Source organism: Pogoniulus pusillus, chromosome 31, assembly GCF_015220805.1.
Source record: "Pogoniulus pusillus isolate bPogPus1 chromosome 31, bPogPus1.pri, whole genome shotgun sequence".
NCBI classification, from domain to species: domain Eukaryota; kingdom Metazoa; phylum Chordata; class Aves; order Piciformes; family Lybiidae; genus Pogoniulus; species Pogoniulus pusillus.
In genome coordinates this window covers 13,567,274-13,594,238 of record NC_087294.1, presented here as the reverse complement: position 1 = coordinate 13,594,238, position 26,965 = coordinate 13,567,274, and the positions used below count along the sequence as shown (strand labels likewise).

General features: G+C 51.7%; 1 protein-coding gene across 1 annotated transcript in view; it reads right to left on the bottom strand.

Moving 5' to 3' along the window:
• Window positions 1-12,684, bottom strand: part of LOC135189292 (gamma-aminobutyric acid receptor subunit rho-1) — a 29,000-nt gene extending 16,316 nt beyond the window's left edge. Inside the window, exons 1-2 of the mRNA XM_064169487.1 lie at window positions 12,448-12,684; window positions 191-244 (exon numbers count right to left, since the gene is read on the bottom strand). Of these exons, the coding sequence (XP_064025557.1) occupies window positions 191-244; window positions 12,448-12,569 (176 nt within the window). The 5' untranslated portion in view covers window positions 12,570-12,684. The remainder of the gene's footprint in view (window positions 1-190; window positions 245-12,447) is intronic.
• Window positions 12,685-26,965: the final 14,281 nt, after the last annotated feature.

The following is a 26,965-nucleotide window of genomic DNA, read 5'->3' as shown; positions in this document are numbered from 1 at the left end:
CTCAGGGCAGTGTTCCAACCTCTCAACCATCTTCTCAGCCCAAGCAGGTGGCACCGGATCCCACCAGCTCCTACCTGAGCACTCCCCGGGTGCTCAGTGCTGTCCCCTGCCCCTGCCGCAGCCTCGGCCTGGCCGCGGGGGCTGGGCCGGAGGGCCTGGGCCAGCAGCAGCTGCAGCAGAGTTCACCTACCTGCCCTGCTTGTGCGCCTCGCCGTGGGCCTCCCGCCTCTGCCGCTGCGGCCGGCTGCGTGGGGACAGCAAAAGGGAGAGCTGAGACAGGGCACGGGTGGAGCTGAGGGCAGCAGGGGGGAGGCGCTGGCGGCGCTGCTGCCGCGCTTCGCCTCGCTTACCTCTCGTGGGGCCTCCGAGCTGACACTTTGGCCTGGGTCCTAACTCTAGGTAAGGACAGGAATGTTCCAGAGACTTGGAGTAAAAGGTGAGCGAAGGCAGAGGTAAGACACAGAACAGGAATCACCAGTGAGGGGAAGACTGATACAGAACCATGGAAGCAACCAGGCTGGAAGAGAGCTCCAAGCTCAGCCAGTCCAACCTAGCACCCAGCCCTGGCCAAGCAACCAGACCATGGCACTAATCATAGAATCATAGAATCAACCAGGCTGGAAGAGAGCTCCAAGATCATCCAGTCCAACCTAGCACCCAGCCCTGTCCAGTCAACCAGACCATGGCACTAATCATAGAATCATAGAATCAACCAGGCTGGAAGAGACCTCCAAGCTCAGCCAGTCCAACCTAGCACCCAGCCCTGGCCAGTCAACCAGACCATGGCACTAAGTGCTTCAGCACCTCCAGGCACAGCGACTCCACCACCTCCCTGGGCAGCCCATTCCAATGCCAATCACTCTTTCTGCCAACAACTTCCTCCTAACATCCAGCCTAGACCTGCCCTGGCACAACTTGAGGCTGTGTCCCCTTGTTCTGTTGCTGGTTGCCTGGCAGAAGAGACCAACCCCACCTGGCTACAGCCTCCCTTCAGGTAGTTGCAGACAGCAATCACCTCAACAGAGACAGCTGAATATTTTCTTGAGAAGGGGAGAAATAAAAGGTTAGAACCTGACATTTGTTTCTTGCCTCGTCCTGTCCCCCAGCTGGCTGTCAAGACAGCTCCTGTCAGGTGTTTGGGCCTTATTTCACCGTTGAAAGAATCTTGCTTTTAGCAAGCTTGAGCAAAAGTAACATTTTTAACCATTTAATAATCCATCTTTAATGACAAGCTAAATAAAGTCACAGCTCCCCTCTGCACTATGCACTAGCTCTGCTGAGCTCTGCCAATGAGGCTTTTTGCCTGTTAAGACACCTTTTAGACCCCTCCATGGAGATTTACAGCAGCAAAGCTTTTCGCAGCGAGCAGGTTCAGGCTGGATGTTAGGAGGAAGTTCTTCACAGCAAGAGTGATTGGCATTGGAATGGGCTGCCCAGGGAGGTGGTGGAGTCACCATCCCTGGAGGTGTTTAAAAGGACGACTGGATGAGGCACTTGGTGCCATGGTTTAGTTCATTAGAAGGTGTTAGGTTGGACTGGATGATCTCAAAGGTCTCTTCCAACGCTGTGAGTCTGTGCAATCAGTCCCATCCAGCAGGTGCAGAACACACCTGCAGCCCAGGCTGAATGCATTCATACCATCTTGCCCTGGACCTTCCTGCAAAGCTCAGCTCCCATCCGTGAAGGGAGCAGCCTGTCCTGTCTGCACTGCCCACTGGTGTGCACGTTCCAGGGCTTGAATTCATCCCTCTCACCCTGCTGGGAGTAAAGCAGCCTTCTCCAAGTGTCTTTCTGTTTTTCATTCAACTTTTACTTCCCACTTCTAGTAGCAGAACCTGAGCACAGAGACATCAGGTGCTCCACGCCTGAGCAGACCTTTGGTTAGAGGTGGCTGAACCCCAGGCTGTGCAGAAGGGTTTCACCTTGGGCTGGGAGGTCTGTGCAAGCCAAGAGTGATGGAGGGAAATTCATCTTCCTGCTGCCACAGAGAATGGACCACGTCTGCTCTGCCCAGAGTAGGGGTGAACACTCTGGACTGTTGTCATGGAAGGCCAGAACGGACCTAGTGTATGTCCTGGCTTGCCCAGGCATGATCCCATGGTCCCCTCCCTCTGCTGGGGAGGGGGAAGCAGAGTGCAGGGAGAAGACAAAAGGTTTGGAAACACCCACTTTGAGGGTCCAAGACTTGCCCAGACCTCTCCTTCCCAAAGAAAGGAAAGCAAGCTCCTGACTTCAGCTAATATGGTCAGGTTTGGCAAGGTGCCACTCTGTGGGGAATCTCTGTGGCCAAAGGGGCCACTACATTTGGGCAAGCAACAGAATAGGCTCTTCTCACATGCCTGCTGCTGCTTTTGCCTGCCACACCATGCTCTGCTTTGCCTGCAAGGACTTTCCAGACACCGACAGATCTCCTTTCAAGTGTTTGGGTACTGTCTGAGAGTAAATACTCAAAACCTCCTTGTTTAGAACTTCCCTAACCAGACTCTATTGTGCCTTCTGCCTCAGCAGCAGAAAGGAGCCTCTCGAGTGCTCTGCTGGGCAAGCAGTGGAACTGACCACGAGAACCTCTTAAGAACCTCTTTCCAGTTCCAAGTTCAATGCCTGCATTTGCTAGTTATTTCTGAAGTGTTGTGGGTTGGTGTTCCCTCTGTGTGTCCCAGCTGTGTGTTTCAAACACTGTAAATCAGTTTTCTGGGGAGTCTTAATGTTAATGAAGAGTTTTCATAGTTATTAACCATCTTTGCCTGGATATCACCATGAATATTGATATCACCATTAATATTGATTATTAATTTTGCCTAGCAGCTGTGTCACTGTCTCACCCTGAAGCAAAGCACAGGCTGAGTGGGATTGGTTTTTCCCCAGCATCTGCCCTTTGCTTCCCAGAGAGGGCTGGGAATAAGCCCACAGCAATCCACTCTGTGGAGGAGCCTTGGGCCATGCAGCATCATTGCTGTTGCAAGGAGCAGAGTCCTTGGCATTGCTTGGTCCTGAGCAGCACACAGCAAAATGCACTTTGTGGAGTCTGCTGTGTGTCTCTCTCTCACACTGCTGCCTGCCTCTCATCTGCTGGCTGTCAGGAAGTAATTTCATGTGTTTTGGGGATAAGCAGATTCTGACAGCCAGCTGACCTACTTACATGACTTTAAATTGCCCTAGTAAACTCTTGGCTGCTCAGGAATAATGCTGGTATTCAAACAGGGGTGAAGCAGGCCATGTTCTTGCAATTTCTCTTTGTTTCTCTTCGTAGAGCTTATCTAATGCTTCAGGTTAGCCCTGGGCCTGTCATGCCTATGAAGAGAGCCTTCAAGACATGCCCAGCAAGGATTCTTGGGCAAGTCTTCCCCATCCTTTGCCCCCCAGCAACCCTGAGTAGTTCCTCTTAGTTCTTCCAGGTCATTCTTCACTGTCTCTAGACTAATCTTTATTTTCTTACCATAAACCAGCTAAGGGAGCCTACAAGAAAGCTGGAGAGGGACTTCTGAGAGCATTGGGTAGTGATAGGAGTGGCGGGGTTGGAGCAAAACTAGAAGTGGGTACGTTCAGATTGGCTGTTAGGAAGAAGTTCTTCACCATGAAGCTGGTGGGACACAGGCACAGGTTGCCCAGGGAGGTGGTGGAAGCTTCAACCCTGGCTGATTTTAAGGCCAGGCTGGATGTGGCCCTGAGCAATCAGATGTAGTGTGAGGTATCCCTACCCATGGCAGGGAGGCTGGAACTAGATGATCCTTGGTGTCCCTTGCTGCCCTGGCAGTTCTATGATTCTATAAACTGCCTCCCATGCTCCAGCCACCACAGGGCACTGTGTTCATTCATGCTCTGGTTCAGCTCTTTCCTTTGGCTGGTCCCATTCCCCTAGTAACAGCTGTGGGGTTACTCAGCCCATTCCATTTTCCTGCCTCCCCCTGGGGCAGAAAAACCTTTTTATCTGTCACCAACCATCCTCCAGTTGCTGCAGTTGAAGCCTCATTTCTTTCTACTCAATAAACAGCTTTTCTGGTCCAGTTCCTGGGGTGTGCTGTGCTGGCTAAGCGATCAGTGGCAGCTCACCACGGGACCCTATTAGCCTGCCTGTTCAGGCTGTGAATCAATGGCAAACCACAGCAGCTTCCCCTCGTGCTTCTGCTGTCCCTGAGTGTCTGTGGTACACAGCAGCACTCAGGAGCTTCAGTCACAGAGTCACAGAACCAATCAGGTCTTTGACATCATCGAGTCCATCCTACCACCCAGCACCATCTGCTATGAGGACAGGCTGCAGGAGTTGGGGCTGGAGATGAGAAGGCTTCCAGGAGACATTTTAGTGGCCTTCCAGTATCTGAAGGGGGGTACAGGAAGGCTGGGGAGGGACTGTTGACAAGGTCTTGTCATGACAGGATGGGGAGTAATGGGTTTAAACTGGCAGAGGGGAGATTGAAAGTGGATGTTAGGAAAGGGTTCTTTGCAGTGAGGGTGGTGAGACACTGGCACAGGTTTCCCTGGGAGGCTGTGGCTGCTTCCTGCCAGGAGCTGTTCAACGCCAGGTTGGATGAAGCCTTGAGCAGTCTGTTCTAGTGGGAGGTGTCCCTGCCTATGGCAGGGGGTTGGAACTGGATGATCTTTGAGGTCACTTCCAACCTAAACCATTCTATGATTCTATGATTCTAATCAACCATGGCACCAAGTGTTGCATCCAGGCTCTTTTTAGACACCTCCAGGGATGGTGACTCCACCACCTCCCTGGGCAGCCCATTCCAGTGACTCTTGCCGTGAAGAACTTTACCCTGCACACCCCCAGCTCCCTCAGCCTCTCCTCACAGGGCATCTCCTCAGGGGCATCATTTGTCTGCAGTGAGCTCTTGGAGGTAGCTGCTTGCAGAGAGTGTAACAGCTGCTACTCTGAGTGCTCCTGGGGAAGTGTCATCAACCTCTGTTCACCAAAAAACTTCCATCTTTACACAAATATTCCTTAATATGCCCTTCCCTCATCTGTGCTGTGCTAACATCTGCCTAGAAGTCAAATTTTCTTTGAAGTTAGGGGCAGAGGCAAAACCTTTAAGCATATTCTGCCTTGCCCCATTTGCTTCTCCCCTTCCTTTCCTGCATTTCTTTTCCACCCAGCTGAGCCCTGGCACCATGGCTGCCTCAGCTGGCAGGATGGATCACAGGATGTCAGCCCTTGGAAGGGACCCAAAGAGATCATCCAGTCCAACCCCTCTGACAGAGCAGGACCAGAGAATCTAGCTCAGGTCACACAGGAACACATCCAGACAGGGCTGGAAAGGCTCCAGAGAAGAACACTCCACAGCCTCTCTGGGCAGCCTGTGCCAGGGCTCTGGGACCCTTACAGTAAAGAAGTTCCCCCTTGTGTTGAGCTGGAACCTCCTGTGCTGCAGCTTCCATCCATTGCTGCTTGTCACAGAGAGCAAGTGAGCAGAGCCTGTCCCCCCACTCCTGACCCCCCACAGCTGCCAGCCCAGTGAAGGCAGGACCAACACTGCCACACAGCACTGCCATGCCGGCAAACAGTGCTGAGCATGGTCTGGGGAGGGGCCTGGAGCACAGCCCTGTGAGGAGAGGCTGAGGGAGCTGGGGGTGTGCAGCCTGCAGCAGAGGAGGCTCAGGGCAGAGCTCATTGCTGGCTACAACTACCTGCAGGGAGGCTGTAGCCAGGTGGGGTTGGGCTCTGCTGCCAGACAACCAGGTATAGAACAAGGGGACACAGTCTCAAGTTGTGCTGGGGGAGGTCTAGGCTGGATGTTAGGAGGAAGTTGTTGTCAGAGAGAGTGATTGGCATTGGAATGGGCTGCCCAGGGAGGTGGTGGAGGCACCGTCCCTGGAGGTGTTCAAGCAAAGCCTGGGTGGGGCACTTAGTGCCATGGTCTGGTTGATTGGCCAGGGCTGGGTGCTAGGTTGGCCTGGCTGAGCTTGGAGCTCTTTTCCAGCCTGGTTGATTCTATGATTCTAAGTAAATGAAGGAAGGGAAGAGGAGAGCAGAGAAAGTCAGGGACAGTGAAAGAAATACAGCAAGTTGGAGAAGAGGAAGAATGTTGAATGGGGGAAAGAAAAGGAGTGGAAGTGATGAAGGTGAAAGGAGGAAAGGGAAATGCAAGTTAACAACAGGAGAGATGAAGGAACTCTAGTTGCATTGTCCTGTAGTCCACACTGGGTCTCTTGCTGCTCTCCTGAGACCCAGCACTGCTGGTAGAAATGGTATGAGGTCACAGTGTGAACTGCTGATGGTTAAAAGCAGTGCCTTGGGGGCCAGGGGTGCTCAGTGCTCCACTGGATCTGGTTGACTGCTGATAACCTGCTCCTCTGGGTAATGCTTTCAGTGGGCATTTCACAGGCTTAGTGTGCACTCTGAAGATCTGATCTAAAGACAGCTTGCATTAGTGAGCTTTGTTCAGGCAAATAAATGCTCTGGGGATGAATTCTGAAGATAAGATACAGGAGTAACACTCCAGGACAAGAGAAAACAGCTTAAAGACTGCTGGCAGGTAAAGGAAGAGGTCCTGTTAAGGATGGATTTATAAGTTCAGAGAAAGCATTAGGAGGCAGAGGAAATAGGAGCTGCCCTATGTGTAAGAGACAGACCTCACACACAGTGTGGCCAGGGAAGGGAGGAGCTGGCAGGACAGGAGGCTCATCCAGATCCAACAGAAGTAAAGAGTAATAACTTTAATGTTGCAAATGTTCAGCCTGGTGCTGAGCCTTTGAGAAAGGACCAGAAAGGAGTCACAGGAATAATGATGCAGGGTGACTCTTAGGAATCACAGAACCACAGGATGGTAGAGGCTGGAAGGGACCTCCAGAGATCATCCAGTCCAACCTCCCTGCCAAAGCAGCATCACTCAGGGTAGTCCCCACAGGAATGCATCCAGGAGGGTTTGGAAAGTCTCCAGAGAAGGAGACTCCACAACCTCTCTGGGCAGCCTGTTCCAGGGCTCTGTCACTCTCACTCTGAAGAAGTTTCTCCTCCTGTTGAGCTGAAACCTTCTCTGTTCCAGTTTGGATCCACTGTTCCTTGGCTTATTGCTGCTGACCACTGAAAAGAGCTTGGCCCCCTCCACTTGACACCCACCCCTCAGATATTGATGGACACTGATCAGACCTCTTCTCAGCCTTCTCATGTCCAGACTAAACAGCCCCAGGGCTCTCAGCCTCTCTCTATAGAGGAGATGCTCAAGTCCCCCAGTCAACCTCATGGCTCTCCAGTGGACTCTCTCCAGCAGGTCTCTGTCACTCCTGAACTGAAGAGCCCAAAACTGGACACAGCACTCCAGGTGTGGTCTCAGCAGGGCAGAGTAGAAGGAAGAGTATCACTAACTGCAATGACATCTGAAAATGTCATCAAGACAAAGGTCTTGGGCCACGAGAGAAGCTCTGTGATAACAAGCCCAAGGCTTATCACAGAGGATGTCATTCAAGTGATCTTGGAGGTCTCTTCCAACCGTGTTGATTCTATCACTCTAAGTGCTGGAAAAGATAGCTCCTGCTGACAGAGGCATGGACAGGGAGCTCGACAGGAGAGAAAATGAGCTGCTGCTTGGAGACCAGAGCGAGGCAGAATGATTATAACGTGGCCAGGGAATGGTAGGGACATCACTAAGCACATGAAACGACTCTCCTAGCTGAGATTAAACCAATGTGGTCCATAGATCTAGCACAGTGAAACCTCTTCTGCTGAGAGCTGTTTGTCTGGAAGGTGGCTCCAAGACTGTCCAGGGAGATTTCAGTGCTAAAAGAGATTCCTTTCCCAGCAGTTAGCTCTGCCAGAACAACCTGGGCTCAGCTCCAGGCCAGTTCTTTTTCCTATTGCTTATCCTCTCCAGCAGATTCTGCAAGTCTAATTAGCAGCACAAGCTTTGGCCCTTTTGTGGTGACCTTCAGTGACCCTTTGTACACTTCCAGTGACCCCCAGGCAGCCTGGTGGCTTTCCAAAAGCCTGTGGAGTTGGGATGGTGACAAACATGCCTCTTGCTGGTGCTCCAGATCTCAGCCCCTTCCTGTAGGAGCTTCGGCACTGTGGGTTTTAACAGGAGCACAGATCCCTGCAAACCCTGCAGGATTTGCAGACAGCTGACTGCAAACTGTGAACAGGTCTGCAAGGTGAGGAAGGTTTTCTTTTTGTGTTGCTGCTCTTTGAAGTTCAATCCCTTTGAGGTGATTTTGTCCTGGAGATTAGCAGCAGTAAGTTACTGAATCTTTGACAGGCACAGAGACGTTTTGGCAGTGAATTACAGTATTGGAGGGCTCTGTAACAGGTCCCACACCACAAAGCTGTCTACTTGGCTGCTTTTCCTGTGCCTGTAGATGTGCTTGGACCTGCTCTTGTGTGACATTTCCTTGTCACACAATGCACTGTGTCCCAAAGCCTCATCAGCTTCCTTTAAGGAATTATTTGGGGACCTTTTGCAGAACTCCTGTCATGCAAACTGTGATGTGTGAGCTCCTGTGGGGAGAACCATGCCTGTCTGCTCACCTTTCTTCAGGGCTGCTTTGGGCTGCCCTGCAGTGCTGAAAATTGTGCTAGGAAAGGTGTCTGACCCTGCAGCCCCTCCATTCACACCATCCTCTACAGCAGCAGGAGTGCTCAGTTGGATTTGAGAAGCTGACAGGACAAGCCCTGGGACATGGCACTGGAGGAAGGCAAATGTCACCCCAATCTTCAAAAAGGGTAAGAAGGAAGACTCAGGAAAGATCTTCATCCTGGAAAGGCAATGGAGTAGCAACAGAACAAGGGGACACAGTCTCAAGTTGTGCCAGGGGAGGTCTAGGCTGGATGTTAGGAGGAAGTTGTTGGCAGAGAGAGTGACTGGCACTGGAATGGGCTGCCCAGGGAGGTGGTGGAGTTGTTGTGCCTGGAGGTATTGAAGCAAAGCCTGGATGGGGCACTTAGTGACATGGTCTAGTCGATTGGACAGAGCTGGGTGCTAGGTTGGACTGGATGAGCTTAGAGGACTCTTCCAGCCTGGTTGATTCTATGATTCTATGATCCTCAGCATTGTCCTTAGGTGTATCAAGTTCAAGAGGGTCATTAGGAGCAGTCAGCATGGTTTTACCAGGGTGAAGCCTGGTGAGGCTTTGATGAGGACATAACCAGGTGGATAGATGATGGTAGAGCATCAGAAACCACCTGCCCAGAGAGGGTGTGGAGTCTCCCTCTCTGGAGAAATTCCAGAGCTGCCTGGATGTCTTCCTGTGTGATCTGCTCTAGGTGATCCTGCTCTGGCAGAAGGGTTGGCCTGCCTGGATAAGCTTTCAAGGTCCTTTTCAACCCCTGACATTCTGTGATTCTGTCAAAACTTGGAGAGCAAATGTCTGCTTTTGGTTTGAAAGCAGAGCTCAGAGCAAGTGAGTCTCCTTGGCAGAAATCACCCCTTGCAGAGCAGCACTGTCCAAAGCAAGCAGCTAGAAGCCTGTGTATTTCCTCCATCAGCTGCACTGTGACCATCAAAGTCAGCCCTGTCTGCCAGGAGCAGCAGGGTGCTGGCAGCACACCTGAGGTGGCAGGTCTCTACTGCAGGTGCCTGCACTGCCTGCCAACAATGATGCCTGGCACTGAGCCCTGGCAGTGGGGCAAGCAGATGGTCTGGTGCCCCTAAAGGACTTCTGGAGGGTAGGGAGACCATGGGTGCAAATCAAGCCACCTTGAGCATCCTACTGTGGCTTGGATCCAGCCTTTCCCACTCCAAATAGATTTCCTCATCAATCTCCACTGAGGCCTGTAGCTCTCCCAAAGAGACCATTGAGCCCAACCCCCCTGCCAGAGCAGGAGCAGAGAATCCAGCTCAGGTCACACAGGAACACATCCAGACAGGGCTGGAAAGGCTCCACAGAAGGACACTCCACAGCCTCTCTGGGCAGCCTGTGCCAGAGCTCTGGGACCCTTACAGCAAAGAAGATCCCCCTTGTGTTGAGGTGCAACCTTCTGTGCTGCAGCTTATATCCATTGCTCCTTGTCCTATCCTAGGGACCAAGTGAGCAGAGCCTGTCCCCCCCTCCCGACCCCTAGCCCTCAGATAGTTAAACATTGATTAAATCCCTTCTAAGTCTTCTCTTCCACAGACTAAGCAGCCCCAGGTCCCTCAGCCTCTCCTCATCAGCAGTGCTCCATCCTCTCATCATCCTTGTAGCCCTCCACTCCGCTGTGTTGGACTTGATGAACTCCTTGGGTCCCTTCCAACCCCTAACATGCTGTGATCCTGTGATCTTCTCCAGCAGATCCCCATTCCTCTTAAACTGGGGAGCCCAAAAGCAAACGCAGTACTCAAGCAGGGGTCTCGCTCCTTTATTTTGCCACAGGCAGCACATCCCCTCCACCCTTACTGCCATGAAGCCCCAGCAAAACCAGAGGGCTTGTGGCTGCCTTGCATCAGCACTGTCTGTGGCACCACATCCCCTGGGGTGTGACCACAGACACAGCCACTGCATCCATTTTGCCAGTTATACCTCCACGAAGCTGACGTCGCCGTTAAAGCTATTGCCTATGTATAAAATGGCTCATGGGCTCCCAAGTGCCAACCAGGACACTGTGACACAGCCCTGGCTTGCTATCAGGAAGCAAAAAGAGTCACTGCACTTCCCAGCCCTTCTGTCTTTCAGTCATTTCTCCTGAAGGCTAACAGGAGTGGTTTGGGTGCTTCAGGACTGCGAGATGCCTGCGCTTCCATCCCCATCGCTTTATGACACTCGTTACAGAGAAGTCCTTACAGTGCCCGAAGCAAAGCAATAGCCTGGGTGCAGCCTGTCACAAGGAGAAGCACACAACATCTGTACACAAAAGTGCCAGCTCTATCCTTCAAAAAGCCTCAAAGGATTTTTTTTTCCTCCCCACCATTATGTGCCAGAGCATAAAAATCCTCATTCAAAGTTCCAAAGGTTCCCCCCCACCCAATCAGAATGTGAGTAAACACAAATAGAGCTGTAGCAAAACCCCTTCCTCCACTCCAACCCTCCTGAAACAGCTGTCTCCAAGGCAGAGGGAGAAAAACATCCCATAGCCTTTATTTTTTTGGTAAGAGAAAGACAGTAATTAAGATACTTCTAGTGTCTTAACTACACACCCAATGCCTTTTCTGTTTTCTCTGCTACCTGCCCCTGGAAGTTTGCAGAGACTCCCATTTCCCCCTCAAAAGCTCTCTAAAACAAATCAGTCTGGGGAGCAAGAAAATACTTTCTGAAGGGTTTCATTTGAGGTCTCAAGGCAAACTGATCTCCAGCCAATGCAGCAACCCTCATGGACCTCACAGAATCAATCAGGTTGGAAAAGACCTTCAAGATCATCGAGTCCAGCCTGTCACCTAACCCTTCTCATTAACTAAACCACAGCACCGAGTGCCTCATTCACCATCCTTTCAAACACCTCCAGGGATGGTGACTCCACCACCTCCCTGGGCAGCTCAATTTCCCCCCCATTTCCATGCAGTTATTCTACCACGTTTTAAATAGAAGCAAATGCTTCTCTTTTAATTTTGCTCCCTTTCAAACTCTGAGATACCTCACAACATCCCTCCCCCCCCACTCTGTTTTTTGGTTGAGGTGGGGATTGCTGAGCCAAGTAATTATTTTCTGCTGTAGCAAAAGGTATTCAAAAGGTATTCTAAAGGCAGCAAAAGGTACTCAAAGGGCAGCAAATGGTGCTCAAAGGGCAGCAAAAGGTGCTCAAAGGGCAGCAAAAGGTGCTCAAAGGGCAGCAAAAGGTGCTCAAAGGGCAGCAAAAGGTGCTCAAAAGGTAGCAAGAGGTAGCAAAAGGTACTCAAGGGGCAGCAAAAGGTACTCAAAGGGCAGCAAAAGGTGCTCAAAAGGCAGCAAAAGGTAGCAAAAGGTACTCAAAGGGCAGCAAAAGGTGTTCAAAGAGCAGCAAAAGGTGCTCAAAGGGCAGCAAAAGGTACTCAAAAGGTAGCAAGAGGTAGCAAAAGGTACTCAAGGGGCAGCAAAAGGTACTCAAAGGGCAGCAAAAGGTGCTCAAAAGGCAGCAAAAGGTAGCAAAAGGTACTCAAAGGGCAGCAAAAGGTGTTCAAAGAGCAGCAAAAGGTATTCAAAGGACAGCAAAAGGTACTCAAAAGGTAGCAAGAGGTAGCAAAAGGTACTCAAAGGGCAGCAAAAGGTATTCAAAGGGCAGCAAAAGGTACTCAAAAGGTAGCAAGAGGTAGCAAAAGGTACTCAAAGGGCAGCAAAAGGTACTCAAAGGGCAGCAAAAAGCATTCAAAGGGCAGCAAAAGGTCTTCATTGACAAAAGCAGCCACAGAAACACCACTTCTCTGGCTGAGAGATCACAATCTGCCAATGCAAACTGAACTTCTCTGCCAGGCATTAGATCCTCAGCTGCAACCATTTCATTTGGCCAAACCGCAGCTGTTTCAATGTTAAAAGTCAATCAAACAGCAACGACAGAACTCAAGCAAAAAAAAACAAACAAACAAACCCAAACCACCCAAAGAAACCCAAAAGCAAAACGAGACTCACCTGCCTTTTTTGTACCCCTCGTGGATTTCTCTCCCTTGTCGGTGGCCTCTGCATTCAGCGCACAAAACCCATCCCCACAACAGGAGGAAGATGCTAAAATGCAGCTTTGGGGCAGTCAACATGTTACCTGGGGAGTCTGTTTCCAGAAATAGTCCGTGTGAGCAGAAGCAGAACCCCCCCCCAGCGTGGATCTTGCTCCTCTTTTTAAGACATTCTCGGCCTGCTGGTTATGGGAAGGATGTTTACTCATACCAAAAATCATCCTGCAGTATTTAATCTGGACAGTGGGGAAAGCAATTTCCCACTAAACCTATAAATCCCTCTACGTCAGCTGGCAGGGATTTTCTAGCAGGGTTGCAGTCTCTCTGTTCTCAGAGAACAATTCTGTGGTGTGGCTGAACAGGATGGGTTATTAATTGGTTTAAATTGAAGCCTTTTCAAGCACCTGTGGGCTTGGGGCATGTGGCTTTATTTCTGCCTGCGTAACCAAAGCGGTGCGGTTGGTCAGGCAGGTGTGAGCAGTGGTCCTTTAACCTGAAGAGCAGTGCAGTTGGTTCCAGGCATTGCAGTAGATTGGGATGTGTTAATAAACATGTAGCAGTTTCCAGGCTCCTTTCTGTTTGGTTCTGCAAGCAGTGTTTTGATCCTGTACTTGAGTGCTGTGTCCAGTTCTGGGCTCCTCAATTCAAGAGAGATGTTGAGGTGATGGAAGGTGTCCAGAGAAGGGCAGCAAGGCTGGGAAGGGGCCTGGAGCACAGCCCTGTGAGGAGAGGCTGAGGGAGCTGGGGGGGTGCAGCCTGCAGAAGAGGAGGCTCAGGGCAGACCTCATTGCTGTCTACAGCTACCTGAAGGGAGATTGTAGCCAGGTGGGGTTGGTCTCTTCTCCCAGACAACCAGCAACAGAGCAAGGGGACAGAGTCTCAAGTTGTGCCAGGGGAAGTATAGGCTGGATGTTAGGAAGAAGCTGTTGCCAGAGAGAGTGATTGGCATTGGAATGGGCTACTCAGGGAGGTGGAGTCACCACCCCTGGAGGTGTTCAAACAAAGCCTGGATGAGGCACTTAGTGCCATGGTCTGGTTGACTGGCCAAGGCTGGGTGCTAGGTTGGGCTGGATGAGCTTGGAGGTTTCTTCCAACCTGGTTGATTCTATGACTCTATGATTCTGTGTGGGGGTTTTATGTTCATATGTATGTTAATTTACAATGATGCTCTGGCTGGAGGGGTTGGCAGCAGTCACACTAAACAAGACAGCACTCACAGCCTCACGAGATGTCAGGGGTTGGAAGGGACCCAAAGAGATCACTAAGTCCAACTCCCCTGCCAGAGCTCTGCTCTTTGGATGACTCCAAATCAAACTCTCCAGGAAGCTGAGAGGATGAGGGAAGGGTTAATGCATGACTTCACACGGAGATGATTGCAACTACAGGAGCCCACACAGACAGGGAAAGCCTTCCAATCTGTAACTCAGTGTGTTGTGTTTGTGCAGAGCAAAGACCAGCAGCAGCTGCTGCCAAGAGTGGGACAGGGGAAATAGCCAAACAGCAGTGTTTTACTTTGCCATGTTCCTGATCAGTGTGTGAGCTGGCACAAGTGTGCACCAGGATAGCAATCACAACACTGTATTCTGGCTAAGCATTTCACCACAAATAGCTTTTGGGCTTTGGTATTGTATTTGGGGTTTTTCACCTGTACTCCTCTCTGGCCTCTCTTGCACTCTTTGCTTGTGTGTCCAGCAGGTCAAGGGAGGTTCTTCTAACCCTCTACTTTGCCCTGCTGAGACCACACCTGGAGTACTGTGTCCAGTTTTGGGCTCCTCAGTTCAGGAGCAACAGGGACCTGCTGGAGAGAGTCCACTGGAGAGCCATGAGGTTGACTGGGGGACTTGAGCATCTTCCCTATGGAGAGAGACTGAGAGCCCTGGGGCTGTTTAGTCTGGAAAAGAAAAGGCTGAGAGGGGATCTGATCAATGTGTACGGATATGTGAGGGGTGGGTGTCAAGTGGAGGGGGCCAAGCTCATCTCAGTGGTCAGTAGAAATAAGCCAAGGAGCAACAGATACAAACTGGAACAGAGAAGGTTTCAGCTCAACATGAGGAGAAACTTCTTTAGAGTGAGAGTGACAGAGCCCTGGCACAGGCTGCCCAGAGAGGTTGTGGAGTCTCCTCTGGAGACTTTCCAAACCCCCCTGGATGCATTCCTGTGGGGACTACCCTGAGTGATGCTGCTTTGGCAGGGAGGTTGGACTGGTGACCTCTGGAGGTGCCTTCCAACGTCTCACGTTCTGTGATGGTATCACCACAGAGCACCTTCACCTGCCCTTTGTGCTAAGCCCTGGGACACCTGCAGGTGCTGAGGAGGACCTCAGGAAATCCCAGACACTAAGGAATAAGCAGATTTCCAGGCAACACGAATGGCAGGGAGGAGAGAAGTGGCAGTGAACCCATGACCCCAAGCCTTCTTATCACAGAATAAAAATCAGATAGAGGCAAGGGACTGTACATGTGCCTCTAAGCCGCTATAAATCCCTAAATGGATTGTGAGCTGTATGAAAGGGAAAGGGAAATAGGCCAAGCCCCCACTGGGCAGGAACCTGAAAGGCTGCAGCGAACAATGAGCTGGAGTGAGCTGCAGAGCTTCGGGACTAATGCATTCAGCAGCTGAAAGGAGTAACAGGGCCACCGTGCCCCAGCAAGGCCAGCTCTGACAGCACTGCTGTGGCTAGAGCTCCTTCCTCAGGGATGTCTTTGCCCACTGAATGCCTCTTTTGCTCCCCACTCGGTGTGGTGGTGTGCCCGGGGACAGACATTTGAGCTCACAGGCGTTTTGAGGTTATGTGAGATTATGTGCCTTGCGTGCCTGGCTGTGCCCTTTGCTTTCAGCCTCTTCTGCAGCTCCCCGGAGCTGGATTAGGAGGCTTTGTGTCTGCTCAGGCGTGGAGCACCTGATGTCTCTGTGCTCAGGTTCTGCTACTAGAAGTGGGAAGTAAAAGTTGAATGAAAAACAGAAAGACACTTGGAGAAGGCTGCTTTACTCCCAGCAGGGTGAGAGGGCTGAATTCAAGCCCTGGAATGTGCACACCAGTGGGCAGTGCAGACAGGACAGGCTGCTCCCTTCACGGATGGGAGCTGAGCTTTGCAGGAAGGTCCAGGACAAGATGGTATGAATGCATTCAGCCTGGGCTGCAGGTGTGTTCTGCACCTGCTGGATGGGACTGATTGCACAGAATCACAGCATTGGAAGAGACCTTTGAGGTCATTGAGTCCAACCTAACACCTTCTAATGAACTAACCCATGGCACCAAGTGCCTCATCCAGTCCTCCTTTTAAACACCTCCAGGGGTGATGACTCCACTACCTCCCTGGGCAGCCCATTCCAATGCCAATCACTCTTGCTGTGAAGAACTTCCTCCTAACATCCAGCCTAGACCTCCCCTGGTGTAGTTAGAGACTGTGTCCTCTTGCACTGTCACTGGGTGTCTGGCAGAAGAGCCCAACCCTACCTGGCTACAGCCTTCCTTCAGGTAGTTGTAGAGAACAAGAAGGTCTGCCCTGAGCCTCCTCTTCCCCAAGCTGAGCAACCCCAGCTCCCTCAGCCTCTCCTGACTAGTGAATTCTGGCCCTGCTATCCAGCCCACACCATTCCCCTTGTTTGCAATTTCACCTTACACATACAGCCCAAGCTAAAAAAGAATTCCCCACTTTCCTCTGCTGTACTCACAGCCCACCTACCACAGGGAAATTCATCAGTAGGATGCCAGGGGCCTGTGCCTGCTGGCCCAAAACTGCTTTTCAAAAGGCAGCAATCACATAAGACGTCAAAGAGAAGTGTGATGAGTCAGAAATTCTTAGAGCCTGAGACTTCAGCAGGGACATCTCGAGGCAGAAGCTGATGGAGGTATAAATAACAGCTACTGAGCTGTCAATGGCAATTCAGAGAAAGCAGAAGTGCTTAATAAGAGAGTTGTTCTGCCAATATTCAGAGGGGATTAAGGCAGCAACTGGAGTAATTACAGTCCTCAGCCCGACACTGATGCCAGGCAAAATATTGGAATGGCTGATATGACACTCAATAAATAAAGAGAAGCTAATTTGATTAATGTCAATTAGCAGGGATTTAAAGAAAAATAGATCTTCCCAAGCTAATCCTTTTTTGATTAGTTTAAAATGTGTGTGCTGGAGGAAGCAGAGCGATGCAGAGTGCTTTTGGAAGGCATTAGATGTTGCACCACATGGCATCCTGGTTAAGGAACTGCAACAACACAGGATCAAGAGAACAGCATTTAATTTTTCTTGTTACATTTTAAAACTGGATTAAAAAAAGAAAAAGCTTTATTGAATATGAGTGTAAGTGTTAAAGCTTCACCAGGCACTGCAGCAGTGCAACTGTGACTGGAGTGTAGGACCCAGCGCTTGGCTTTCATAGAATCATAGCAGCACAGAATTAGCCAGGTTGGAAGAGACCTCCAAGCACATCCAGTCCAACCTAGCTCTCAGCCCTGGCCAATCATAGCAGCACAGAATCAGCCAGGCTGGAAGAGACCTCCAAGCACATCCAGTCCAACCTAGCTCTCAGCCCTGGCCAATCAACCAGACCATGGCACTAAGTGCCACAGCCAGGCTTGGCTTCAACACCTCCAGGCACAGTGACTCCACCACCTCCCTGGGCAGCCCATTCCAATGCCAATCACTCTCTCTAGCAACAACTTCCTCCTAACATCCAGCCTAGACCTCCCCTGGCACAACTTGAGACTGTGTCCCCTTGTTCTGTTGCTGGTTGCCTGGCAGAAGAGCCCAACCCCACCTGGCTACAGCCTCTCTTCAGGTAGTTGCAGACAGCAATGAGGTCTGCCTTAAGCCTCCTCTATTCCAGGCTCCCCCAGCCTCTCCTCACAGGGCTGTGTTCCAGCCTCCTTACCAGCCTTGCTGCCCTTCTCTGGACATGTTCAGCATCTCAACATCTGAAACTGAGGAGCCCAAAACTGGACACAGGACTCAAAGTGTGGCCTAACCAGTGCTGAGCACAGGGGCAGGAGGACTTCCCTGGTCCTGCTGGCCACACTGCTCCTGGTGCAGACCAGGATGCCATTGGCCTTCTTGGCCACCTGGGCACAGTGCAGGCTCATGTTCAGCTGTCCATCAGTACCCCCAGATCCCTCTCTGCCTGGCTGCTCCCAGCCACGCTGTCCCCAGCCTGTAGTGCTGTCCTGGGAGCAGTGATGAAGCAGGGGACATGCAGCTCAGCAAGGGGAGAGAGCCTTTGACCTGCTGCCAGCAGAAGCTGCTCAGGATAAAAGCAGTGTGGCAGATGTTGACAGGGAAGGGCTGTGACACTGGGGCTGCAATGTGGCAGGTGAGCTGCACTAGAGAAGAAGCCAGGCTGGGCTTTTTTAAGCTAACCCACGTGGTTTCACTGTGCTTTCTTCTTCTCTCTCCCAAAGCAGGCCAATGGCAGCTGTATGAATGTGTGCACGTCCCAGCACTGCAGTCACGTGTGGAGGCCATTCAACAGAGCCACTGGAGTGTGTGAGCCAGCACAAGGCAGTGCCCAGGGGACACAGCCACAAAGGGGCTGCTGGGATGGCCCTGGCAGCTCACAGAGGGGGAACAGATAGAAGAGGCAGCATTTGTCTTGCACTGCTCTGTTTCCAGGTAAAACAGAAGGGAAAGGATGCACACTTCCTCACTGGCATGCTGGCAGAGTTCTAGTGTTTAAAACACACTGCACATAAATTCTGGGCTCCTCAGTTCAAGAGAGATGTTGAGGTGCTGGAAGGTGTCCAGAGAAGGGCAACAAGGCTGGGGAGGGGCCTGGAGCACAGCCCTGTGAGGAGAGGCTGAGGGAGCTGGGGGTGTGCAGCCTGCAGCAGAGGAGGCTCAGGGCAAAGCTCATTGCTGCCTGCAGCTACCTGAAGGGAGAATGTAGCCAGGTGGGGTTGGGCTCTTCTGCCAGGCAACCAGCAACAGAACAAGGGGACACAGCCTCAAGTTGTGCCAGGGCAGGTCTAGGCTGGATGTTGTTAGGAAGTTCTTGTCAGAGAGAGTGATTGGCATTGGAATGGGCTGCCCAGGGAGGTGGTGGAGTTGCCTTCCCTGAAGGTGTTCAAAAAAAGCCTGGCTGGGGCACTTAGTGCCATGGTCTGGTTGATTGGCCAGGGCTGGGTGCTAGGTTGGGCTGGATGTGCTTGGAGGTCTCTTCCAGCCTGGCTGATTCTATGGTTCTATGAAACACTCCCATTACAGAGGAAAGCCTCTGTGTGAGGGAGAGGGGATTTTTGCTGTTGTTCACTGTCTTTTGCTTTGCTATCTGGCATGCCAAAACAATACTTTTTCTTTGCCAGAGTCTCAAGCTCTGCAACAAGCAGCTGCACTGGGAAACAACACTGACCCAGGCTGCCTCTCTGCCTCTTGGAGCACAGCGTGGGCTGTGGTGCAGGCAGTGGCATGAGAGGCAGAGGGGGCAGTGAGGCAGACAGGTGGGCAGTGGATGGGGCTGGAGTGGAGGCAGCCACGCAGGTAGGCAAGCAGTGGTGCAGGCAGACAGCAGTGCAGGCAGTGTTGTGGGCAAGTAAGAAACACTGCAGGTATTTTGTAGGAGGCAAAAGTGCAGGGCTAGCTAGCAGGTAATCAGAGTCTCAGAACATCAGGGGTTGGAAAGCACTTTGAAAGCTTATCCAGTCCAACCCCTCTGCCAGAGCAGCATCACCTAGAGCAGGGCACACAGGAACACATCCAGATGGGTTTTGACTGCCTCCAGAGAAGGAGACTCCACAGCCTCTCTGGGCAGCCTGTGCCAGAGTTCTGTCACCCTCACAGTGAAGAACTTTTTGCTTATGTTCACGTGGAACTTTCTGTGCTCCAGCTTGCGCCGCTTGCCCCTTGTCCTGTGATTGGGCATCTCTGAGCAGAGCCTGGCTCTGTCCTCTTGACACTCGCTCTTCACCTTTATAACCACTGACGAGGTCCCCCCTCAGGCTCCAAGCAGCACAGCCTCAGCTCCCTCAGGGTCTCCTCCTAGGGAAGATCTTCCTCATCCTTCAGCATCTTTGTGGCTCTGCGCTGCACCTGCCTAAGTAAGTGAGCGGCAGTACAAGCAGCGATGTAGGTGGTAGTGCCAAGCAAGTGGGCAGCGGTGCAGGTGGCCAAGCAGTGGTGCGAGCGGGCAGCAGCAAAGAGATGGTCCCAGCAGCGATGAAGGCAGGCAGCAGGGCCAGGCAGGCGGCAGCAGTGGTGCGGGCAGGCTCCCACCTGCTGGAGACAAGCAGCTCCACAGCCACTTTCCAGATGCCTGGCAAGAAGGCTGCCAGCAGATGGGGGCCTGGCAGGGATGTCCACAACACAGCATCCCAGCATCACCTCCAGGGCCAGGGTGGCTCGGGCAGGATGTGAAGGGACTTTTGGGAGCAGCTGGTGTGGAGTAGGGCCAGGACTGGTCCTGCGTAGGTCACCCTGAGCAAGTAGAGGCTGGAGTGGAAAAGGGAGTGGAGCAAAAAAGCAATGAGAAAAAACCCCAAACCTCTGCTTAAGGAGAAGAACATTCTTTTTCACGTGAAAAAAGCATGGCCTAAGGAGAAGAACTCTTTGTTTCATGTGAAAAAAGCACGACCTAAGGAGAAGAACTCTTTGTTTCATGTGAAAAAAGCACGACCTAAGGAGAAGAACTCTCTGTTTCATGTGAAGAAAGCATGGCCTAAGGAGAAGAACTCTTTGTTTCATGTGAAGAAAGTCACTGTGTGTGCCACTCCGGAGGACCTAGGAGTATCAAGGACTTTTAGCCCAGCACGAAAAAGAGACCAGAAGCAGCTGTGGGGTTGTATCTAGAAGGAAGCCTTCACTCTGGTGAAGGGAGAGGACTGGGTAGATCCTCACAGCCCATAAAGCTGCCTATGGTGGGGAATCACAGAGTGTCAGGGGCTGGAAGGGACCTCCAAAGCTCATCCAGTCCAAGCCCTCTGCTGCAGCAGCATCACCCAGAGCAGATCACACAGGAACACATCCAGGCAGGTCTGGAATAGCTCCAGAGAGGGAGACTCCACAGCCCCCCTGGGCAGCCTCTGCCAGACACCCTCACAGGGAGAAAATTCCCCCTCATATTCCCATGAAACTTCCTGTGCCTCCACTTCCATTGCCCCTTGCTCGGTCACATAATCAGGTCCTAGGAGCCTCCTGATGGCTGTGAGGGTGAAAGCCTTTTGCTGTGTGCATTTACCAGACACCAGCTGCCAGGATCCATGTGGCTGCACAGTCCCTTGCTAGAACTGCTGCTGCTTAAGCTGGGTTTGACCTTCTGTTTCTCACAGCCTGTTTCCTCATGGCTTCTGGAAGGTAAGAGTTGGCTACTCTGGTCCCAAGTGCAAGCACAGCCCAGTACAGCCACACACCTGCTCCTCACAGCTTCACAGAATTGACCAGGTTGGAAAAGACCTTTGAGATCATCGAGTCCAACCTGTCACCTAACAACTTCTAACTAACTAAACCATGGCACCAAGTGTCTCATCCAGCCTCCTTTTAAACACCTCCAGAGGTGGTGACTCCACCACCTCCCTGGGCAGCCTGTTCCAATGCCAATCACTCTTGCTGTGAAGAACTTCTTCCTGACATCCAGCCTAAACCTGCCCTGGCACAGCTTGAGGCTGTGTCCCTTTGCTCTGTCCCTGGTTGCCTGGCAGAAGAGACCAATCCTGCCTGGCTACAGCCTCCTTTCAGGTAGTTGTAGAATCATAGAATGGTTTAGGTTGGAAGCTCATCCAGTTCCAACCCCTGCCATAGGCAGAGACACCTCCCACTAGAGCAGGTTGCTCAAGGCCTCATCTAACCTAGCTTTGAACACCTCCAGGGAGGGAGCAATAAGGTCAGCCCTGAGCTCCCTCTTCTCCAGGCTGATCAGCCTCACACCTTGCTGTGACAGCTCTGTGCAAGCCAGCATGGCTGCAGCCAGGGAGCCAGCACCATTCTGCCAGCCCTGGCATGCACAAGGCCAACTCCTGCATCCCTGCCTGGACCCTGGGCTCCGCGAGTTGCCCATCTCCATCCCGCCCACCTCCTCCACCACATCTGCATCAGCAGGCAGCATGTTGTACTCTTTAGGAGCCAGGCTCAGTGCTTCTGGAGCAGGGATCTGAGTGCTGCTGGCTGAATCACAACCTTTAAAAACCAGCAGCTTCGTTTCTCTTGGTCTATTTCTCCCCGCAGCGGAACAAAGCCGGATTTAAAGGTCTGCTGTGGGTGGATGATTGCAACCCCTGATCCTCAGCCAGAAGCATTGCATTACATAAAGAGGAGGGTTTTTGTGTGTGTGTGTCTTCATTAGGAATTAATCTGTGCTAACCAACTGTCAACTGCTGCTAACAACCAGTTATTAACATGCTGCCCTGCCCGGACTAGGGGCATTTAACTGACTTATTACATTAGATGTAATATGAAAATGCACTTATCCATAGCCCAGGCTAAGCTTTCTGCCTGCCCACCTGTGTGCTGCTGCAGCCAGGCAGGGCAGAGGCTTTGCCATCCTCTTCTCTTACCACTGCCCAGTTGCAGGATGTGGCTTCAGAGCATCTCAGACTGAACTGATAAAAGAGATCACAGAGTCACAGAATGGTTGAGGCTGGAAGGGACCTCAAAGCTCAGACAGTTCCAACCCCCTGTGCCATAGGCAGGGATGCCTCCCACTAGAACAGGCTGCTCAAGGCCTCATCTGACCTGGTCTTGAACACCTCCAGGGAGGTTGTGGAGCACAGAATCACCCAATGTGATCTTTGATCCCATTCTGTGCTTCTGTGCTCCACAGCCTCCCTGAGCAACCTGTGCCAGTGTCTCACTCTAAAGAACTTCTTCCTAGCATCCAGTTTGAATCTCCCCTCTACCAGTTTAAACCCATTCTTCTTCATCCTGTCATGACAAGACCTTGTCAGTAGTCCCTCTCCAACCCCCTTCAGATCCTGGAAGGCCACTCCAAGGTCTCCTGGAAGCCTTCTCTTCTCCAGGCTGCAGAGCCCAAACTCTCATAGCCTACCCTCGTGGGAGAGGTGTTCCAGCTCTCTGAGCATCTTCCTGGCCTTCATAATGTACCTTAATAAGAAAGGTTTAAACTGTCATGGTTGGAATGAATTTGGAGGCTAATAAAAACCCAGATAGAAGAGAAAGAGCCAGGAGGCCAGAGAGTTTTACAGCTCTAATGTTCTGTCCCATTTCCCAACATATATTTGTCCAAGTAATTCAAGCTGTCGTTACAATTAACTTGGCCTTTCATTTCCCTCTCTGAATTCCCTCTAAGCTAAGCACACAATTTTCTTCTATAAATCTGCCTGACAAGCAGAGCAGTACAATCTCTGCTTCCCCCCAACACACACATTTCTATTCATCTTGCATGGGCTTTGTTGCTAGGCTCTTCCCTAAGCTAATTTCTGTGGTTGCAAGTGTGCATAGCCACTCTGAGAGCTCCCTAAAAGACTCCTGGGAGAGGGCCAGTTGGAAGTCAGAGCAAGTCTTGAGTGTGGGTGAGAAGGACTGTGGTCAGTAGGTTGGAAGAGGTTCTTCTTTCCCTCTACTCTGCCCTGCTGAGGCTGCATCTGCAATATTGTGTCCAGTTCTGGGCCACTCACTTCAAGAAGGACCTCAGGGAACTGCTTGAGAGAGTCCTGTGCAGAGCCACAATGATGCTGAAGGGAGTGGAAGATCTTCCTTAGGAGGAGAGCCTGAGGGAGCTGGGGCTGTGCTGCTGGCAGAGGAGGACCTCATCAATGGTTATAAAGATGTGCAGGGTGAGTGCCAAGAGGCTGGAGCCAGGCTCTGCTGGGTGATGCCCAGTGCCAGGACAAGGGGCAATGGGTGGGAGCTGAGGCAGAGGAAGTTCCATGGAAACAGGAGCAAAATGTTTTCCCTGTGAGGGTGACAGAAGCCTGGCAGAGGCTGCCCAGGGTGGTTGTGGAGTCTCCATCTCTGGAGATATTCAAGAGCTGCCTGGATGTGTTCCTGTGTGATCTGCTCTGGGTGATGTTGCTCTGGCAGAGGGCTTGGACTGCAAGAGCTCTGGAGGTCCCTTCCAGCCCCTGACATTCTGTGATTCTTTGATTCCCCAAGGTAGGAAGTCTTAACAATCAGTCTTCAAAATATCTGCCAAGACCTTTGCTGCTTGCTCTGACAGTGGGAACTGCAGGGCTCTCCTGCTTCAGGGGTCCTGTTTTATGGATGCAACACAGGCTAGTGTCAGAAGAGGATGGCTTAGAATCATGAATCATAGAATCAACCAGGTTGGAAGCGACCTCCAAGCTCACCCAGACCAACCTAGCACCCAGCCCTGGCCAATCAACCAGACCATGGCACTAAGTGCCTCATCCTTTGCTTGAACACCTCCAGGGACAGCAACTCCACCACCTCCCTGGGCAGCCCATTCCAATGCCAATCACTCTCTCTGACAACAACTTCCTAACAACATCCAGCCCTGGTACAACTTGAGGCTGTGTCCCCTTGTTCTGTTGCTGGGTGCCTGGCAGCAGAGCCCAACCTCACCTGGCTATGAGCTCTGCCCTGAGCCTCCTCTGCTGCAGGCTGCACACCCCCAGCTCCCTCAGCCTCTCCTCACAGGGCTCTGCTCCAGGCCCCTCAGCAGCTTTGTCGCCCTCCTGTGGACACATTTGGTACTGCAACATCTCTCTTGAATTGAGGAGCCCAGAACTGGACACAGCACTCAAGGTGTGGCCTGAGAAGCAGTGCCTTGAAAGAAGATGTTGCGGCCAGCTGTGGGTGCACCTATTGCTTTGCCTCCTAAGGTCCCCACTCAGACCCTATCCCACAGACAGCCCAAGCCTAGCTCCCAGCAGAATATGCTTTTTCTTGTGCACATCAGAGAGTGCCACGAGGTGATGTGTAATGCCCAGGCAGCAAGTGTGTTTGAAAAGCTGAGCACTCTGATCTTCACATCCACAGTGGGCTCTGCTCAGCCCGCGCTCACCCCTGCCCTGCTGCAAAAGCCAGCAGCCAAAAGCAGCACCTTGCCCCCTGCTTGTGCCCACTTCCCTCTCCATCCCTCTCACTGCACCTGCATTGGTAATTCCTCTGACCAGGAGAGTAATGACCCTGATACATTATTTCAGATGTCATTTTTGCAAAGGAATTAATCAGCTTAGTGTGAGACAGGATTACATTTTCATTTTCAATAGTGCTAAAGTCTTGCTGGGGTTTAATATGGGTTTTTTCTGTCCCTTAAATTTGAGCAGGGCACTAGCTGACATAGCCTGTGCCTGGCTGTGCTCTCTCCAGCATGGAGATGGAGACAGACAGCAGCCAGTGTTCAGTGCTCTGGCTATCAGCCTCCCCTGGGAGCTTTACTTTGGTCCTTGTTGTCTGCATTAGGGATAACAGCTGAGGTTGGGCAGCCAGGACCTCAGAGAGCCTTGGTCACTGAATCATAGAATTGTCAAGGATGGAAGTGACCTCAAGGATCATCCAGTTCCTGCCTCGGGCAGGGGCACCTTACACTATGTCAGGTTGCTCAGAGCCACGTCCAGCATGGCCATAAAGACCTCCAGGGATGAGGCTTCCAACACTGGGCAGCCTGTTCCAGTGCCTCATCACCCTCATGCTGAAGAACTTCTTCCTACCTAACATCTAATCTGAATCTATCCATTTCTAGTTTTGCTCCATTCCCCCCAGTCCCATCACTACCTGACATCCTAAAAAGTCCCTCCCCAGCTTTCTTGTAGGCCCCCTTTAGTTACTGGAAGGCCACAATAAGGTCTCCTGGGGTCCTTCTGCTCTCCAGACTGATCTTCCATAAGCAAAGGTGGAGACAATCTTTTCAAAGGCACAAAGGAGGAATTAAGTGACAAGTTCTCCTTTGCAGTCAAAGGGACATAGAGACACACAGCTGCCACTTGGCTTGGTGAAAATGTGCCTTGAAATGTGAAGGAATCACTGACATTTCTCCAGGTGGGAGCTGCAGTCCTCACAGGAGGTCTCTGTGGTTTAGAGCTGTGATTGACGCCTCGGTTTTCCCAAGGAGCTTTGCATACTTCCATGCTTCCACTACATTTCTTCCACCCTTTGAGAAGCTTTGGGTTTGAAACCAATTGCAAATGAGGTGTTCAGTCAAATCCCCTGCAACTGGGCTTGCAGGTAGAGAATAGAATCATAGAATGGCTTAGATTGGAAGGGACCTCAAGGATCATCCAGTTCCAACCCACGGCCACAGGCAGGGACACCTCCCACTTGAACAGGTCACTCAAGGCCTCATCCAACCTGGCCTTGAACACCTCCAGGGAGTGTTGGGGAAGGCATACTCACCAGTGGGCTTCTGCTGCCCAAATCCCTCGTGCACTCCTGGAAAAAACCCTGCCCTTCAGTAGGTTACTTGTCCAGGTGCTTGGCAGAACTGGGTTGTAGCCACCAAACAATACTCAGAGCCTAGCTTCAGGCAATGTGCCTCAAGGCATTGGTTGGGTCTTGCAGCTACAAGTTGGACAGTGTTCATGGAGTCTCTTGTACACCAGGGGAGATGAAAGGTGAAGTACACACTCAATATCACACCTCAGATATCACAGGATATTAGGAGTTGGAAGGGACCCAAGAGATCATCCAGTCCAACTCTCCTGCCAGAGCAGGACCACACAATTTAACACAGAGGAACACATCCAGACAGGCCTTGAAAGGCTCCAGAGAAGGAGACTCCACAACCTCTCTGGGCAGCCTGTGCCAGGGCTCTGGGACCCTTACACTCAAGAAGTTCCCCCTCGTGTTGAGCTGGAACCTCCTGTGCTGCAGCTTCCATCCATTGCTGCTTGTCCTATCCCAGGGAGTAGTGAGCAGAGCCTGTCCCCCCCTCCTGACCCCCAGCCCTCAGGTGTTTATAAACATTTATTAAATTCCCTCTCAGTCTTCTCTTCTCCAGACTAAGCAGCCCCAGGTCCCTCAGCCTCCCCTCATCAGGCAGTGCTCCAGTCCCCTCATCATCCTTGTAGCCTCTGCAGCAGATCCCTGTCCCTCTTCAACTTGGGAGACCAAAACTGAAGGCAATATTCAAGAGTCTCACTAGGGCAGAGTAGAGGGGGAGGAGAACCTCCTTTGCTCTGCTGGACACACTCTTCTTAATACAGCCCAGAATCCCATTGGCCTTCTTGGCCAGCAGGGCACATTGCTGTGCCATGGCTATCTGTTAGCCACCAGGACCCCCAGGTCTCTCTGCACAGGGCTGCTCTCCAGCAGTCACCTCCCAGCCTGTGCTGGTACAGTTTATTATTCCTCCCCAGGTGCAGGACTCTGCACTCATCCTTGTTGAACCTCATTTGGTTCCTCTGTGCCCACCTCTCAGCCTCTCCAGGTCTCACTGGATGACTGCACAGCCTTCAGCCAAGCCTCCCAGTTTGGTGTCATCAGCAAACTTGCTGAGCAGATGCTAGACACAGATATCTCTTCTAGCTTCAAGCTGCTTCTTCATGCCACTCTCCTCTGAACAAGCAGGAAGATCCAATCACACAGGATCACAGGATACTAGGGGTTGGGAGGGACCAAAGGAGATCATCCCTAGAC